This window comes from Episyrphus balteatus, chromosome 3 (assembly GCF_945859705.1).
Source record: "Episyrphus balteatus chromosome 3, idEpiBalt1.1, whole genome shotgun sequence".
Classification (NCBI taxonomy): domain Eukaryota; kingdom Metazoa; phylum Arthropoda; class Insecta; order Diptera; family Syrphidae; genus Episyrphus; species Episyrphus balteatus.
Window position 1 is genome coordinate 93,790,486 of NC_079136.1, and position 17,517 is coordinate 93,808,002.

The window sequence follows — 17,517 nt, forward strand, 5'->3', positions numbered from 1 at the left end:
ATGGGAATTTTACGAACATGGAAAACTTTTCCACCGGAACTCAAAACAAGGGAAAAGTGAAATGGGTGCAAATGGAAATTATTTGCAAATCTACCGCATGAATGAAATTCGTGATGAGGCTGGTTGAATTTAATTTTATTAAAATACATTAATTTTTTCAATGCATTTAAGTTACAAAGTTTAAGTGTCCGTACTTAATGCTAGCGTAACGATGTTTTCCATTGGTCTAGGATATTTCATGCTCAAAACTGAATATAATTTTTTAAGACTCATTTTTCAAGACTCGCTTGCTTAGAGGATTTCGATGAGTCCGTGTTGGATTTGTTACACGAATCTTTAAGAAAGGATCCATTTGTTTTTCTTCAAAATGTGATTCCGATTTTTGATGGTTCCTTAATAACGTTCCATTAAAGAAACTTTGACCACACACACCACATCCATACGGTTTCTCACCTGTATGACGACGAATGTGCAAGTTCAAATCGTTTCTCTGGGCGAATGCCCTATCGCACTGATTGCATTTGTATGGACGTTCTCCAGTGTGTACCCGAATATGCCGGGATAGTTTATTACGTCTCGTGAAAGCCTTACCACAAACTGTACACACATGAGGTTTTTCACCAGTATGTGAGCGCTTGTGTATTTTAAGGTCTTCTTGTCTAACAAATGCTTTTTCACACATATCGCATTTGTAGGGTTTTTCTCCCGTATGACGGCGAATGTGTATGCTCAAACTTGTTTGGGGAAAATAATCCCCACAATATGGACAAATGCTTAATTTGCATTGCTTTTTCACCATAAATCCCTCTTTGTGCCTTTGCATGTGTCTCAATAGATTTTTTTGACTATATAATTTTCGGCCGCATTCGGTACAATTGAGCGATTCTTTTGCTTTGGGTTTTTCAGGTTTCGGTTTTTGAATTCTTTTTATTCGTAATGTTGGCTTTGAACTTGTTTCGGGTTCTGAATCAGCATTCACATCACTGTAACTGAAATAAGTCAGTGAATTGGTAAGTGTTTCTAACAGAAAATTTCTTAGACTTACTCGCAAATTTCCCCTGATTCTTCATGTGCCTCCGGAAATGTATTCTCGTCCTTAACGGAATCGTCGTCTGCGATATCTTGGACGTTAAGTTTTTCTGCAATACAAATTAGGAATAGTATTATGTGATTATAAAAATAAAAAAAAGTTAAAGGTTGTTGGTTATTGAATATACCGAAAAAAGCGAACAATTAAGTTCACGAATTTTTGTTTTTGATGTGTATTATCCTTTTAACAATAAACTTGACTTAATTTGCTCATGCATTTCTGAAAGAATGGTCACACTGGTGTTTTTTTTTCAAAGTGTTTGGTATAACACTATTTGTAGAATTTTTTTGTAGGTAACAAAACATGCACAGTAAATGAAATTATCAGCCCTATTCTGCTATTCACGTGAATCGAAAGATTTCATTCCTTAATCACGTCAAACAGGCTTTGAAAAATCTCAACTTTTTGAAAGCAAAGCGATGTGTCCCGCTATCTTAGAAATTCTAAGGAAAAAAAAATTGATGGGCTATCCATGATTAGCTGTGGCGTGATTAGTTGTGTATAAATCGGATAAACCTAGTAGTAAATGTACTAGATCATCTAAGCATAAGTATTTTGCCACCTCTAATGTAATACGGCTCTTATTGCACTTTCTTTCGTAAAGGGCGCCGCTACATGCTGACAGACTAAAGAATTTTTTGGCCCAAGTACCCCTGTTCTATAACCACTGGATATAAACATTTTTGTACGTCACAAAGCCAAAACCACGAATCTGCAATATTGTAGTTTTGAGAAAAATGACTTCAAAGTTTTGGAAACTCATGCGATCTTATGGAAACTTGTGCAACGGAAACAGATGGAGGATTGGGATCGACTTAGGGTTTTTTTCGGATTTTTTGTTCTCGCAGTTAAAACCGATTTTTACAAAAAAAAAAAAAAAAACCGGCTGAAAAAAACGTCCAACAAAAAAAAGATCCGACGATACAAAAAACTGAAAACCCTCAAAACATTCATTCCCTCTCTCAACTTACCATATAATTTTAAATTTTCATTCATATTCAGCTTAAAAAATTCCTCAAAACTCCTATTAAGAGTGAGTTAAGAACTCTTATAACAAAATCAAACTAAAAAAAGCTTTGCTCAGGGATTTTCTTCGAAACGTTTTTTTTTTTTTGGTTGACAAATTAGGTTAATTTTTTTTCATAGAATATTGTTTTCTATGGAATTAATATTTGATTAATTATATTTAAAAATGAACAAAATATTCTTTATTAAAAATGAACGACGAACAATATCGAAAAAGATTTGAATCGAGAATAAAATTTTCTAAAAACAAGTTTTGATACAAACATAAAAACATTCTCAGTTTAAACAAACATAAGTAAAGTAGAAAGTATGTTAAAGTATAAATTAACATTAAAGATAATTATTGATTGACTTCAACACTTTCCCTTGTTAATTGATTTTTAACATTTCAAAATAAACCCACTTCGCTGCATAACAGTTTCAGTCTTGGACATGGAAGGGGTTTAGTCATGATATCTGCAACTTGTTTTTCGGTTGATATCTGTTGGATTTCGATTTTTCCTTCGGTTACTTTTTCTCTGATGAAAAAGTGTTTTGTAGCGATGTGTTTAGTTCTTCTGTGGAATTCTGGGTTTTGAGCCAATCTTACAGCTGCAGAATTGTCCACTTGAAGAACTGGAATCTGTTTTAATTTGACTATTCCTTCGAATAATCTGCACAGCCAAATTATTTCTTTTGCTGCTTCATTCGCTGCAACGATCTCAGCTTCAGTTGTTGATGTTGCAACCATGGCCTGTCTTTGGCTGAGCCAGGAAATAGCTCCACCTGCGTGAGTTATAACAACACCAGAAGTTGAACGCCCAGTGCTTTGGCATCCACCAAAATCAGCATCACTATAACATTTTAGGATTCTGGTTTTGTCATCTTTCTTGTATTCAATCCCTAAATCCAAAGTTCCAGCTATGTAGCTGAACACTCTTTTGACTCTAGATACATCTTCTTTGGATGGATTCTCTAAGGTTCTTGACAAAAATCCTACTGTGTATGCTAGATCTGGTCTGGTTCCTAGCATTAAGTACATCAGTGCACCAACTGCTTGTCTATACGGAAAATTGTGATTTTCATTATCTACTTTCCCTGTTTTTGAAGTTTCTGAATTTTTCACAATTGGTGTAGAAATTGACTTGCATTCAGAAAACTGAAAACGATCGAGGATTTTTCTTGCGTGTGCTTTTTGGCTGACTTTTATTCTTTCTTCATTCTGTTCTATTTCTAGTCCCAAAAAGAACGTCGCTTTCTTCGAGGTGATCTTGAATTCGGTTTTCAGTTCTTCGATGAATTTCTCTAATTCGTATTGATCAGTTGAACCAACCAGCCCATCATCTACATACAGCACAAGAACAAGTTTCTTTCCGTTTCTTTCCCTCATATATAAACAAGGATCAGCGTCACTAACTCTGAAGCCTAGTTTAGATATGAAACTTCCGAAACGCTTGTTCCAGCACCTAGAGGATTGTTTAAGACCATATAAACTTTTCATTAGTCTGCATACCTTATCGGTTCCATCTTCGTATCCAGCTGGCTGTTTCATGTAGATGACTTCTTCTAAATCACCGTACAAGAAAGCTGTTGAAACATCAAACTGAATAAGGTGCATCTTTTCGCTAGCAGCTATACTCAAAACTGATCTTATAGTCCCCATCTTGGCTACTGGGCTGAAAGTTTGACAATAATCGATACCTTCTCGTTGGCTAAATCCCTTGGCCACTAGTCTTGCTTTGTATTTGTCAATGGTGCCATCTGGATTTTTCTTTAGACAATATACCCACTTGCAAGGTATTGCTTTTGCTCCTCTTGGCAAAGTTGTCAACTTCCAGGTTTGATTTTGTTGCAATGATGTCATCTCTCTTTCCATAGCTTTCACCAACTCTGATTTTTCTTTGCTGTTGATAGCTTCTTGGAATGTTTCAGGAATTGAAGAAAAATTGACATAATCTTCCGCTGCCATGACATAATCATCCAGATTTTTAGGTCTTCTTAAAGCTGTTCTATTTCTTAGATTTCTCTGGTCTTGTTGGTCTTCTTGGTTTTGTTGGTTTTGTTGATTTTGTTGATTTGGTTGATTTTGTTGTTCTTCTTGGTCTTGTTGGATTACGTCTTCATCAAGTTCTTGATTTTCACAATAGTTGTCACTGCAGTTTCGTACTCATCCGAATATATGCTACTCTCTGCATTTTGTTCTTCATTTTGCTCTTCCCCGGTTGGGTCAACATCTTTGAAGGGTAACTTTATTGCATTTTCACATAGTATTGGATTTTCCTGAAATTTAACGTCTCTTGACAGGATAACTTTGTTCTGTTCTTTGATGTAAATTCTGTATCGTTCATCACCATCATATCCAACAATATAGCCTTTAACTGCTTTTCTGTCCATTTTCTTTCTCTTTTGAACAGGAATATGGGTGTAGCAAGTTGAACCTATTATTCTTAAGTGCTTGATTCTCGGCTTCTTTCCAATCCACAATTCGTATGGGCTAACTCCATCAACTGATGACTTCCCAGTTCGGTTCAGGATGTAAACCGAGGTGTTTACAAGCTCCGCCCAAATTGCTTCTGGATATTCAGCTTCTCTACTTGAATACTTAAAAGTTCTTGCCATTTCAATTAAAGTACGGTTCTCACGTTCACTGCCGCCATTCTGCTCTGGAGTGTATGGCGCTGTCAGTCTTTGAGTGATTCCATTTAATCGAAGAATCTCTTTGACTTCTCTGTTGTCAAATTCACCGCCATTGTCACTCAATAATTCTTTAATCGGATGACCCAAAATCTTGGCATTAGCTATCACTTCTTTTAAGACATTCTTGACGTCAGATTTGTGTTCTATTGCAAAACCGTACCGGAATTTAGAGAAACTATCTTTAAAAACAACTAGATACTTTTTCTTCTTAAAAGAATCGCTAAAGGGTCCGCACACGTCCGTGGACACAAGCTCTCCTGGTATAGTCGCTTTTCTTCTCGTTCCGAATGGTAATCTATGTGCTTTTCCATATATGCACGGCTCACACAAATTCTGGTCAAGCTTGACTTTGATGCCTAATTCTTTTTCTATTATCTTTTTGACGTGTCTCTTGTCTTGATGTCCAAACCGCTCATGATACAGTTGTAGTGTCGTATCATCTCCCACCACTACATTGAACTGCATATCTGACTTCACTTTCGAAACTATTGGTGTGATCGCTGCCTTGTACAAAGATCCGTTCACATGACGATATCCACGTAACACTATCTTGCCATTAACATCAAGCGAACACTGTGTAGTTGTGGACTTGAAAACACTGTTTCGATTTCGGTCTTGAGCGGCTAGAACAGAAAATAAATTTCTCGAAATAGAAGGTACATACCAAACATCATTCAAGGTAACTTCTTCATTGTTGTGAGTTGATTGGACTATGATTTTCCCTTTTCCAATAGCTGTAAGAGTTTCTTTTCCAGCAGCTTGAATTTGACATGAACTCTCAAATACTTCAAAATCGATAAACCAGTCTCGGGAGTTGGTGACATGTCTTGTAGCACCATTATCGATCCACCAATCCATTGAATTTAGTTCAGTTGCATAGGCATTATTGCAAACAGACACTAAAGATGCATTTGTATCAACAATGTTGCTTGGATTTCTGCTAAAATTCATGTCTTTTGCTGGTTTTCCTTCAGCTAACCACTTCTTGCAATCTCGAACCCAATGACCTCTTTTCTTACAAAAATTACAAATATCTTCTCTCTTGTTTCTTGAATAATTTTGTTTTGGTCGAACTTCTTGCTTCTTTTTGTCGAATCTGGATGCAATTAGCGCCTCTTGAGCTAAATTATCGTTATCTTCTGTTTTCTTGAAATTTCTTTCGTACATGCAAAGCTGCGTGGTCAACTCATCAAATGTCTTGGCTTCATCTTTTGTGAGTAACATCCAACTTGATCTGAAAGTCTCAAATCTTGATGGTAAAATATGCAGGACTTTGCATACCAACATCAAGCCTGGTAACGTGTTCTCTATTCAGATCGTTCCACAACCCTCTGAGCTTCAATGTGTGTGGAAACGTCTTAGTATGTTATTTTATTTCGTTAAATACTAACGGTACAGATTATACAGATTTAAGATTAACATTTAACATTGGATAAAAAATTAATTTTTAACGATATTGATTGAAAAACATATTCCTTATACTCTGTGATTTAACAATATCATTACAGGAATTAATAAGAACATAGTTTTTATTAAATACATTAATTAACAGATTGAGAGGACTATAAGCGCCATAGTTTGATCTACTAAAGATGTTACAAAGTGACATTTGTCTTCTTACACTATAACGACTTACTGTAAAATTCAATCGGGAAAGGACCGATGGTGTTGAAATCGAACCATTAATTATTCCTATGATAAAACAGAACTGCAAATACTCTCTATGAGCAAAAAGAGATGGCAGATTTATAAGTTGTAATCTATGAGAGTAAGGTGGTATTACAATTCTATCTGACCAGGGAAGGAAACGTAGACAAAATCTCATAAACCTTCTTTGAACGGATTCTAATCTGTTGATATGAGTCGCGTAATAAGGTGCCCATACAACACACGCATATTCAAGAATTGATCTCACAAACGAAACATAGAGGGTTTTAAGCACATAAGGGTCATGAAATTCACGAGTAAAACGTTTAATAAAGCCAAGTGCCTTATTAGCCCTTTTTATTATATAATTAAAATGATCGATAAATGAGAAGGATTCCAACTGAATGCAAAGAGATCAGTGCATATCTTGAACAGTTGATCCTTCGATGTTGCTTCAAATTGCTGTTTTAAAGCTTCCCACGCATCATGTGCAGTCTCTTTATACATTATTTTCTGATAAACTTCTTCTGTGACCGAGCTTGTTATCATCGATTTAGCGTAGCTATTCGCTTTTCGATATAAGTTGCTCATTTCTTTATGTTGGCTTATTTCTTCTGCTTTAGCTGTCACTGATAAAGGATCTGGCTTCTTCAGAATCCCATCTATAGCATCTAGCGCTCCCTCATGGTAGTCAAGTAAGTCTCGAATTTTTCTTTTCCATATCGGCCAATCTGTCTCACCAGCCAAAAGCTTGATATGCTTTGCTAAGTCCATCTTCAAATAGACTATATCTCTCGGTTCACAAATAACGAAAATTAAATTCAAATCAAAACAAATTAATCAATATTGCATACTAGACCCATAACCTATTGTTTTCTATGGAATTAATATTTGATTAATTATATTTAAAAATGAACAAAATATTCTTTATTAAAAATGAACGACGAACAATATTGAAAAAGATTTGAATCGAGAATAAAATTTTCTAAAAACAAGTTTTGATACAAACATAAAAACATTCTCAGTTTAAACAAACATAAGTAAAGTAGAAAGTATGTTAAAGTATAAATTAACATTAAAGATAATTATTGATTGACTTCAACATAGAATTCAAAAAGCAATTTTTCAGAGAATGAATACATAAAAGCTTAAAAAACTCATAATTAATTTGAAACAATTTGTTTCAGTTAATCCAAAGTTAACTCTTAAAAATTGGTACGTTATCTCGGGGTAAACTTTAAACCCGCACTGAAAAACTTCATGTAGTTTACTGAGGCCCTATTTTGTAAAACGATTATTGTTGAAACTACTTCGTTCTCGGTCAAATGCGATTAGGTATCACGGTAATCGTTTTATTTTAACGAAAGGTACTCTTTAATCTTTACGACTTTCGTTTTCGTTTATCTGTAATTACATTGTTAAGCATGCATGTGAGCCTCAAAAAAATATTTGTTTTGGTTTATTTTCGATTTCGATCGTCTCGTTTTACATATTTGCTCTTTGTCATGGCTATCGTTTACTTCATTTACTTGTCCTTTGTAATAATTACGTAAAAGACTCTCTGATGAGTTCAGAATTTGAATATGTGAATGACCCTGTGAACATTTTTTTTTATATTAAAGTGAAGAAAACACCAATTAAAAACAAATCAAGTTCGCTGCTCAGCTCTTTTGTTTAGGGGGTAACACCACAATAACGTTAAGAAAAAAGATACATGGGTAAAAAAACGCGTTTTTTTGTTCAGGTTTTATTAAACACATGTAGAAGTAAGTAAATTCTTAAGATTCAAATACTTAGACCTTAAAAGCGTTTGTCTGAAAAGTTGCTTTTCAAACTGAACGAAAATGCTCATCAAAAATCTACGCTACGAATTGTTTTGAAATTTTTACTGCAAGGCCCATTTTTTTATATAATTTTAAGTAGTTGTCAGCCAGGATCTTCTAGATGCAAAAAGCCCTCAAAGCTTTAAGGATACAAAATATTTTGTTAAATCGGAAGTTTGTGTTTGAATTGCTAAATGGTAAGTAAACAGTAAATAATACATATATAAAAATTATGTAACTATGAATATTCCATATTTATTAACATCAAACTTATATGATACAAAAAAAACTAATTCAAATCCGAATTGAACACAATGTACTTTACTCATAATACCGAAACAAAAAGTATAAAAGTCTAAACGGTTATCCATCTCTTATTTAAGTGCTATATTATGGACTCGATTCTTGTAGTTTTTTAATACCTCCTCCATTTCGATACGAACGAGAAGGATTGGTCACTCGAATCTTTATGAAACGATCTTGTTGATCTTCTTGGAAATGCGACACTGCTTTCTGATGATTCCTTAAAAATGTTCCAGTTATGAAACACTCACCACAAATGCCACACATATACGGTTTGGCACCCGTGTGACGACGAATGTGTAAATTTAATTCATTGCTTTGAGTAAATGCCTTATCACATTGTTTGCATTTGTATGGACGTTCCCCAGTATGTATCAATTTATGACGCGTCAGTTTGTTTTGCTGAGCAAAAGCTTTGCCACAAATCGAACACACGTGCGGTTTTTCACCAGTGTGCATTCGTTTGTGTCGTTTCAGATCGTACAATTCAACAAACGCTTTTTCACACATATCGCATTTGTAAGGTTTTTCACCAATATGTCGACGGATGTGTAGGTTAAGGCTAGAAGCGGCATATCTATCACCGCAATAAGGGCAAATACCATACTTTTTCTCTTTTGATTTGTAGGTTTGTTTTGTTTTATCTTTGTTTTTCCTATAGGGGCGTATGCGATCAGGATTGTTTGTCTTTAAATTATCGTCACAAGCCATTATTTCGTTCTTATTATTTGTATCGGATGTAGCGATCTCAGTTTTTACTTTATGGAATTTTTGTTTTTGTAGTTTGGGTTTAGCATTTGGACTGAAAGGGTAAAATAAAAAAGTTAAAAATTTAGACTGCTATATTTATAGTTGCACCTACCTCTTAACAATTTCCTCTTCAGATTCTTCCTGCAGTTCTGCATATGATTTTTCTGATGAAAGGCAAGTGTTGTCAACATTCTCTTCACAGTTTATTATTTTTTCTGTAACTATAATTTTTCACAAACTGAGTAATTGGTAAATATATTATTTCGTTAAATAATATTTTTAAATAAACCAAATATAATATAATTTGTGCACTATTGGACTATTACAAACACTTATAAACAATTTTAATCTCGTTTTTCTTTACAGAAAAGCTCAACGCTATTGTCACACGTTACTCTTAATTGTGTAACTGCACGTTTCACGAAATATATTTGTGCCCATGATTATGAAAGTGGACTAAGTCACTTTTTGCATTGTTTAAAGAAAAACTTGCATAGGTACTAATTTTCTTATAACGATTTAATTGTATTTCTGTTATGAAATCACTGAAAGAGCAATAAAGAAGTTTATTTACAATTTCGATTTCAAATAAACTTTACCCCTTAAATAATAATTATTTTTAGGCTAGATTTGATCGTATTTTTAGGACTGACTTAGTCCACTTTCATAATTAAGGGAACATTTGACGGTGACCTATAACGTTTTGTAGGGCCTGCACTGATTTCAAAACGGTATGTAGAAATTATATTGTACATCCAAAATTTAATGGCAAAAAACGAGTTTTTCACTGCAAAAATTCTTGGTTTTTCAGTTTTCAACCAATTTTATTTTTTAAACTGTTTTGAAAAAATACTTTCAAACTAAGATTTCATATCGTCGCCGATCAATAAACGGCGATTTTTGCTAAAAACAAAACATTGAATTAGGAAGTTTTTAATGAACGGCGGCATTGTACTCAATGCTTTCAAAATTCTTCTTTTTCCACATTCTCTGCATTTTGACGTATAGTTGAAATAGAACATGGTAATTTTAATAAATAAAAGGATTAACGAAGCTGAAATTTTTGTAATAGCTGAATGTTCAAAAAATCGTTTTTGTCCTAAATTCAGATTTGGATATACATTAGAGTGGAGTGATTTTATTTTTGTTTTTTATTTTCGAATTGGCATAGTAATAAAAAGTTGCGCTATTTATAAACGAACAAAACTGTATACTTAAAATTTTTGAATAATTTCATTTTGAGGTGCCCATAGCCCTCTGAACGCTAAAAAAGGGAACTTTTGACCTTAAAATTAATGGGGAAGAATAAAGTTTAACATATTTTTTATTTAATTCATGTTTCACTGAGTGTGAAACATCAAAAAAAATAATGATTTTTTAATATGTTTTTTTAGAAAAAAGTTTTACGAAAAATATGAACATCAAAATTTAAGAATTCTAGATTTTCAACTGTTAAGATTTTTGATTGAAATCTTAGGTAATTATTTTTAGTTTGATTAAGTTGTAAGATATCAAACTCTCTATTTGGTATTTAAATAATACGAATAATATTCTTCTCAATAAATATGTTTACATGAATGACTCCCTTTTCACAAATTCTGTTTTTTTTTTTGCTTATCCTAAAACAAAAAAACAAATCACTGAACCAATACATCTGAAAATTTAACGCTAATTTCAAAGCTTTGATGTTTTTGTTTTCAATACTCCGTCAATTGATTTCTCTTTAAATAAATAAATTCTTGCGTTGACTCCTGCTTTAAGCCATAGTAGAAATAATGGGGGCTTAAGAGTTATTGGCCCATATGCATAAAAATAGTAAATACTAGCAATAGGAAATATAAGTATAAACTAGGTTTGATATGCACAAAATGTGGATAAAAATGTTCATACGTTACAATTTTTCAAGTAAAAGCATTTATTATTTTGTATGCATATCACCCATTGTTTGAGCAAATCTACAGATCTTGGCGTTGCTAAAGGATCAAAAACAGATTTTTTCTGTGATTTTTGAGAATAAATAGACATGAGAAAAAATATTATACAAAATAGGATATTTATGAACATCTAAATTTGTTTAAATTACAATAAGGCTGTTTATGATGTGTGGAGAAGCACCCCTTCTTTCAATAAAAAAATGCTTGCTTTTATATGCTCCACAAGAATCCGTTACTATTTTTTGTCACCTATGTTATTGTACTCATGTGTTTTTTTTTTCATTTAAATTTTATTGATTATGAAATTTTGTTAAAAAATTTGATCAAAATCCAATAATTCGTCCGTCACACGGATCTGAACGAATAATTAAGAAAACTTAGCTTAGCAATGAAAAACAACTCGTTAACGAAAAACGAAACTTACTTTAGACGCTAAGAATACATATATTTTGTGGATCATTTTATTATTTACAAGAATCAATATAATTGAATTGAATAGCCAGACATTTTTTGATTTTACACTTATTCTGCTCCCATTCGTGAGAGGAAACGATTAGAAGCCAATGTTTGAGGAAACATCAAGACATATACTTTAATTACAATTAGGAATTTTAAAGTTCTTGTTCCGTTTGTTCTAAAACTAATGCAGGTAAAACTGGTATTTGTTGTGGTTTAGGCAACGGTGTTGCTCGATATGACCTTCTGGGATTGGTCACTCGAATTTTCTCAAATCGATCTCGCCTCTCTTCTTCATAATGATCAGCAATCTTTCTGTGATTTTTCAAGTTGGTTCCGTTTATGAAGCTTTCACCACACAAGCCACATTGATAGGGCTTTTCGCCGGTATGCCGACGTATATGAAGATTTAAGTCGTTTCTCTGGGCAAAACCTCTGTCACATTGTGTGCACTTGTAAGGACGTTCACCCGTATGCACTCGAATGTGTCGTACAAGCTGATTTGCCCGTGAAAATGCTTTGCCGCAAGTAGTGCATATATGAGGCTTTTCACCCGTGTGGCATCGTTTATGTACAATAAGATCTTGTTTTCGAACATATCGCATTTCACATTGATCACAAGCGAATGGCTTTTCACCGGTATGCCGGCGTATATGTACGGGTAGACTTTTTTGGGGAAAATTATCACCACAATGTGGGCATATGCCAAATTTTTCTGGAGGTTTTCTAACACCCTCTGCAAGCTCTTTATGCGCCTTCATATGCTTATCGAGATTCTTTTTACGAGCATATGTTCGCCCACATTCATTGCATACAAAATTCTGTGAATCGGGTGTATACTTTTCTTCACTTTCCTCCATTTTTGTTACTGGCTTTTTTTCGGTTTCTTGAATCGGCTCCGGCTCACTATCGCTGAAACTGTAATATGAAAAGTTCTATTTTTCAGTCACAACTTTTTATTTATAATATATTTACTGGTCCATTTCATTTAGGTCAAGCATTTCCACTGGAAGAGAACCACTGGTTTTAACAGACACGTTGTCGTTTTCGTCAACTTCATTGACTCCAATGTTTTCTGTGACATCTGAAAATAGAATAGGTATGTAATTTAATTTTTTTAAATGGAAAAAATGTGTATTTGCCTGTTTAGAAAGTTGTAATAGTAAACTAGAAATAGTGTATATTCCCAGTTTTAGCGCCGACTTCCATTGATAAGCTTCTATTCGTAGTTCCTTTTTGAAATATGTTTTTGTTCGGTAGTACATTTTTTTTTTTCAAAATAACTTCACGCCATAAATTAATTCACGTTCTTTACATTGTATATTCTCTAGTAGAATCGATTAGGGGAATTTTTTTTAGCGACATCTATAATTGATGTAGCTGTATTTTAATTTTTGGAAAAAGTTTCAAATTGAAAATAAACTAGCGATTCCACCGGTGGCCACACAAAACAGAAAATTCTACTTCGAAATATATATACATTGTTCTATTTTTGATAAAAAAAAACAGCCCTATCGTGAGTTTCACGTTAACAGTATTCCGCCCGGAAAAATCGAATTTCACTTTTCCCCTATTGTGATTTCAGGGTAAAAATTTGTTAACGTTCAGAAAACAATCCATATTTTGATTTTTTTTTTCAGGTAGTATGCGAAGTAGTCGAATGACAGCTATTTTCTCACTTAAATTTTGGTGGCGAACAAAAAATGTAACTTCCCTTTGGCAAAAACTCACAATAGCTTTTAAAATTCCGGACGAACAAAAATATTTTGGGTGGAAAAATTTCCACGTGAAACTCAGGATAGGGCTGAAAATTAGATATTCAGAGCCCCCGCACACTAAAGACTTTTTATCGGCTGAAGTTTTAGTCGGTCTATTGATCAGTATGTAAATAAATGAAAGTGCGCCTACTAGAAAGATTAAGTATCCTACGATTAAAAAGTTTAGTTTGCTACTCAATTGCCTTCAAACTAAATAATTGAAAAACTATCGCCAGATTATTCAAGTATAGGGCTTTACGAGGGCTTGACACCCGGCCTTATCACGAATTCCATTCGTATCGGAAGTTTGCTACAATTCCAGAAAAAATAGTCAATGATTCCGTTCGTAATGGAAAATTTCATACAAATCGTCACTACGATCGGATATTGTGATTGTTTTTTTCGGGAATCGTAGAAAACTTCCGATACAAATGGAATTCGTGATAAGGCTGACTATCGTCGTCGACTTTTTTTTATTCAGCCCTATTGAAAAACTCCTGGGGAAATGTATTCTGGGGAAGGGCTCTCAATCAAAAAATCCCAGAATATCGTTCATTTCCGCTTTAGTTTTGTTCCCTTTTCGCTACTAATGATGAGAAAGCGAAATTGGAGCAAAATTTCCGGAAGCATTTTTTGCTTGGAGTATTTTTCCCAACCGCATTTCCCCGGAAGTTTTCAATAAGAATAGGACTGATAATATTTGACAGCTCTATTCTGCTTTTGGACTCGCGTGAAAGTCTAAAAAAAGAAGCATTGAAAAGAGGTTAAAATTAAATTTATACAATACGGGCGTATACAGCTACCGGTGAGATAAAGAACAATGACGGTATGGATTTCAGATGTAAAAAAATCAATATCGAACAAGTCTAAACATGTCCTTAAAGTCTCGACTGATGTTTTAATAATAAATTTGCCTTCTAATTTTCAAAATCTCGAAAATATATATTTTTTACAATTTTGATGTATAACATATAACAATGGAAAATACAAATGCATGTTTAAAATTGCATTTGTCTTTGGTAACAAAAATATTAAAAGAAAATTTCGAAATACTTTCGAAAATAAGAATCCAAATTTACAATGAAAATGCATCATAAGCAGAGACGCAAGAATCTCTATAAATGAATCGAATAAGACTATTGATTGTTTGTAATTTATTTTATTTACAAAAATTCTACTCTCTTTCTTTAGATGGAACATTTAACATCAAAACACATACATACTTTACTCAAATATTTATTCAATAAAAACTAAATATTTCAAATTTCTGGTTCCGTTTGTTCTAAAACACAAACAGGTGCAACTGGTACTTGCGGTTGTTTAGGTAACGGAGTTGCTCGATATGATCTTCTGGGATTGGTCACACGAATTTTCTCAAATCGATCTCGTCTCTCTTCTTCGTAATGACCAGAAACTTTTCGATGATTTTTTAAGTTGGTGCCATTTATAAAGCTTTCACCACACAAACCACATTGATATGGCTTTTCGCCGGTATGTCGACGTATATGAAGATTTAAGTCGTTTCTCTGGGCAAATCCTCTGTCACATTGAGTGCACTTATAAGGACGTTCACCCGTATGCACTCGAATGTGTCGTACAAGCTGATTTGCCCGTGAAAATGCTCTTCCACAAGTAATGCATATATGAGGCTTCTCACCAGTGTGGCAGCGTTTGTGTACAATGAGATCTTGTTTCCGAACATATCGCATTTCACATTGATCACAAGCATATGGCTTTTCACCTGTGTGCCGACGTATATGTACGGGTAAATTTTTTTGTGGGAAAATATCACCACAATGTGGGCATATACCAAATTTTTCTGCAGGTTTTCTAACGCCCTCTGCTAGTTCCTTATGTGTTTTCATATGCTTGTCAAGATTCTTTTTACGGGAATATGTTCGCCCACATTCATTGCATACAAAATTCTCCGGTGTGTACTTTTCTTCAAATTCCTCAATTTTTGCTACTGGGTTTTCTTCGATTGGGTGGCTTTCTTGAAGCGACTCCGGATCCGCTTCCGGCTCACTATCGTTGAAACTGTAATAAGCAAATTTCTTATTTTTCTATCACAACTTTATTTATAAAATATTTACTGATCCATTTCATGTGATTCAAGCATTTCCGCTGGAAGGGAACCACTCGATTTAACAGACATGTTGTCGTCAACTTCATTGAATGCAATGTTTTCCGCGACATCTGTAAATAGAATTGGTATGTAGTTTAATTTTTTTCAATGGAAGAAATGTGTATTTGCCTGTTTAGAAAGTAGTAAGAGTAAACTGGAAATAGTGTAAATTCCCAGTTTTGGCGCTGAGTTCCATTCAAAAGATTCTACTCGTAGTTCCATTTTTAATTATTTTCTAATGGGGTAGTAGATTTTGTTTTGTTTTTTTTTTTTAAACAATTTCACGACATAAATGAATTCACGTTCTTTATCACATACATTTGGCACTTCAATAAAATTTGACATACAAAATTAGATATTAAATGTTTTTGAATCTCAGTCCCAATTTATTTATGCAATATTGAAGAATATGCTCAAACTGAAATAATTATTTGATATTAGCCGTTTATTAGTAACTCAGTACTTAGCTCAGTTATATTTTGTACGGTAAGCAACAACAAATGATTGCTAAGGATAAACAAAATATTCGTTTTGGTGGTTTACAGATAATTTTTTTTCTAAACTTTACATTATTGACTCTTCAACAACAAATGATTATACAATGAATAAAAGAATTTTTTTTTGTTGTTTACAGTAGCCGTGTTTTATTGGTACTCAGTAGTTTACTGAGTAAACGTTTTACTGTAAACAACAACAAACGTTTGCTTTTGCTTATTATTAATAATTCTTTATTGTTGAACGGTAAAAAATGTGTAAGTGTATACAAAATGCGTCTTTAAAACAACAAATAAAAAACTTTCGTTTATCCTCAGTAATCATTTGGGTTTGTTTCCCGTTCAAAATTTTATTGAGCTAAGTTCTGAGTTACCAATAAAACACGGCCAAGTGTTTAATCAGTAAAATACTGATTTACCACAAAAACTTAGTTATTTATGAAATTGTATGAGTTTTTAAGCTTTAATGTATGCAGTTATAAATTTATCATTTTTATTTTAATTACCCAGTGAAAATAATTTTAATTAACAAAACTTTAACTAATTGAGTAGTAAAAAAATCATCCATAAAAAGTCCTGAGGTTTCCTCCGTCCTCTCGTCGCTATTCCTGTTGTATGTCGTCTTATGGGTTCAAAGGTCACAAAAACGTTTGCATATCTTTTTGGAAAAGTTAACTACTTTTCGACCTCATACACATTCCTGGTTGATTTGCTGTCGATACGAAACGTCTCATTGTATTTAGTCTCATAATAATTATACTTCAAATTTGGGGAATTTTTTCTATTTATTTCCAACTATGAGTACCTGGGGCATAAATTTCCAAATTTTCAATATAAACTTTAAAAAAAACACACATTTGAAATTTTATAAGAATTTTATTGTAAAATGAATTTTTTGATCAGAAATTTAAAAAAAGTGGTTCTAAATTAATACAAAACAAATGAAATTTTGGTTTCTTTATTTGAATTTTTTTTTCGTGCGTTCTAATTAATTAAACTAAAATTTAAACTAGAGCAATAAAGTAGAGTTATCTAATCAAATTATGGGTGTTTTCATAAACGTCTGCCTAACTTAGGCCTGCGTTAGTCGTGTTCATAAAGTTAGATCTGCGATCGGACTAACTTATTCCAACTGCAGTTCTGCTGTTCATAAACGTCAGCATGTCGTCAACATCGGGCAGATTGCGCAGCCAAAATTTTATTGCTGCAGAACTCAAAAAGAAATTTATTTGACTCTTGATTCGATTTTTTTTTTGTTAATAAATGTAAATATTGTTAAAAAAAAATGAAAAGCAAACATATTAATTAGGGTGGTGCAAAAAATGTTTCTTTTTTCATTTTTCGAAAAATTTAAATTTTAATGACACACAAAATTTCGAAATCGTGTTTTTTGAGAAAAGGAGTTTATATTAATTTTTTTCTTATTAGGGTGGCTC

The 17,517-nt window shown here is 33.2% G+C and overlaps 2 protein-coding genes across 2 annotated transcripts in view; both read right to left on the bottom strand.

Moving 5' to 3' along the window:
• Nucleotides 1–114: 114 nt before the first annotated feature.
• The window catches only part of LOC129915141 (uncharacterized), a 31,091-nt gene continuing 13,688 nt past the window's right edge, over nucleotides 115–17,517 (bottom strand). The window contains exons 9-19 of the mRNA XM_055994605.1: nucleotides 14,754–15,499; nucleotides 12,681–12,789; nucleotides 11,949–12,623; nucleotides 11,254–11,288; nucleotides 9,428–9,536; nucleotides 8,655–9,367; nucleotides 4,282–6,000; nucleotides 2,520–4,225; nucleotides 2,062–2,080; nucleotides 1,046–1,139; nucleotides 115–989 (exon numbers count right to left, since the gene is read on the bottom strand). Of these exons, the coding sequence (XP_055850580.1) occupies nucleotides 263–989; nucleotides 1,046–1,139; nucleotides 2,062–2,080; nucleotides 2,520–4,225; nucleotides 4,282–6,000; nucleotides 8,655–9,367; nucleotides 9,428–9,536; nucleotides 11,254–11,288; nucleotides 11,949–12,623; nucleotides 12,681–12,789; nucleotides 14,754–15,499 (6,652 nt within the window). The 3' untranslated portion in view covers nucleotides 115–262. The remainder of the gene's footprint in view (nucleotides 990–1,045; nucleotides 1,140–2,061; nucleotides 2,081–2,519; nucleotides 4,226–4,281; nucleotides 6,001–8,654; nucleotides 9,368–9,427; nucleotides 9,537–11,253; nucleotides 11,289–11,948; nucleotides 12,624–12,680; nucleotides 12,790–14,753; nucleotides 15,500–17,517) is intronic.
• Nucleotides 10,894–14,459, bottom strand: LOC129916423 (gastrula zinc finger protein XlCGF7.1-like). Its single transcript, XM_055996345.1, has 3 exons — nucleotides 12,848–14,459; nucleotides 12,681–12,789; nucleotides 10,894–12,623 (listed from the first exon to the last, which is right to left on the bottom strand). The coding sequence occupies exons 2-3, from the start codon at nucleotides 12,704–12,706 to the stop codon at nucleotides 11,861–11,863; spliced, it is 789 nt and encodes a 262-aa protein (XP_055852320.1). The 5' UTR covers nucleotides 12,707–12,789; nucleotides 12,848–14,459; the 3' UTR covers nucleotides 10,894–11,860.

Coding starts and splice junctions, on each gene's coding strand:
- LOC129916423 (XM_055996345.1), bottom strand. CDS start 12,706: ATGCTTGACCTAAATGAAATGGACCA. Junction 12,624..12,680: donor GACCTAAATGAAATGGACCA/GTAAATATATTA, acceptor TTCATATTACAG/TTTCAGCGATAGTGAGCCGG.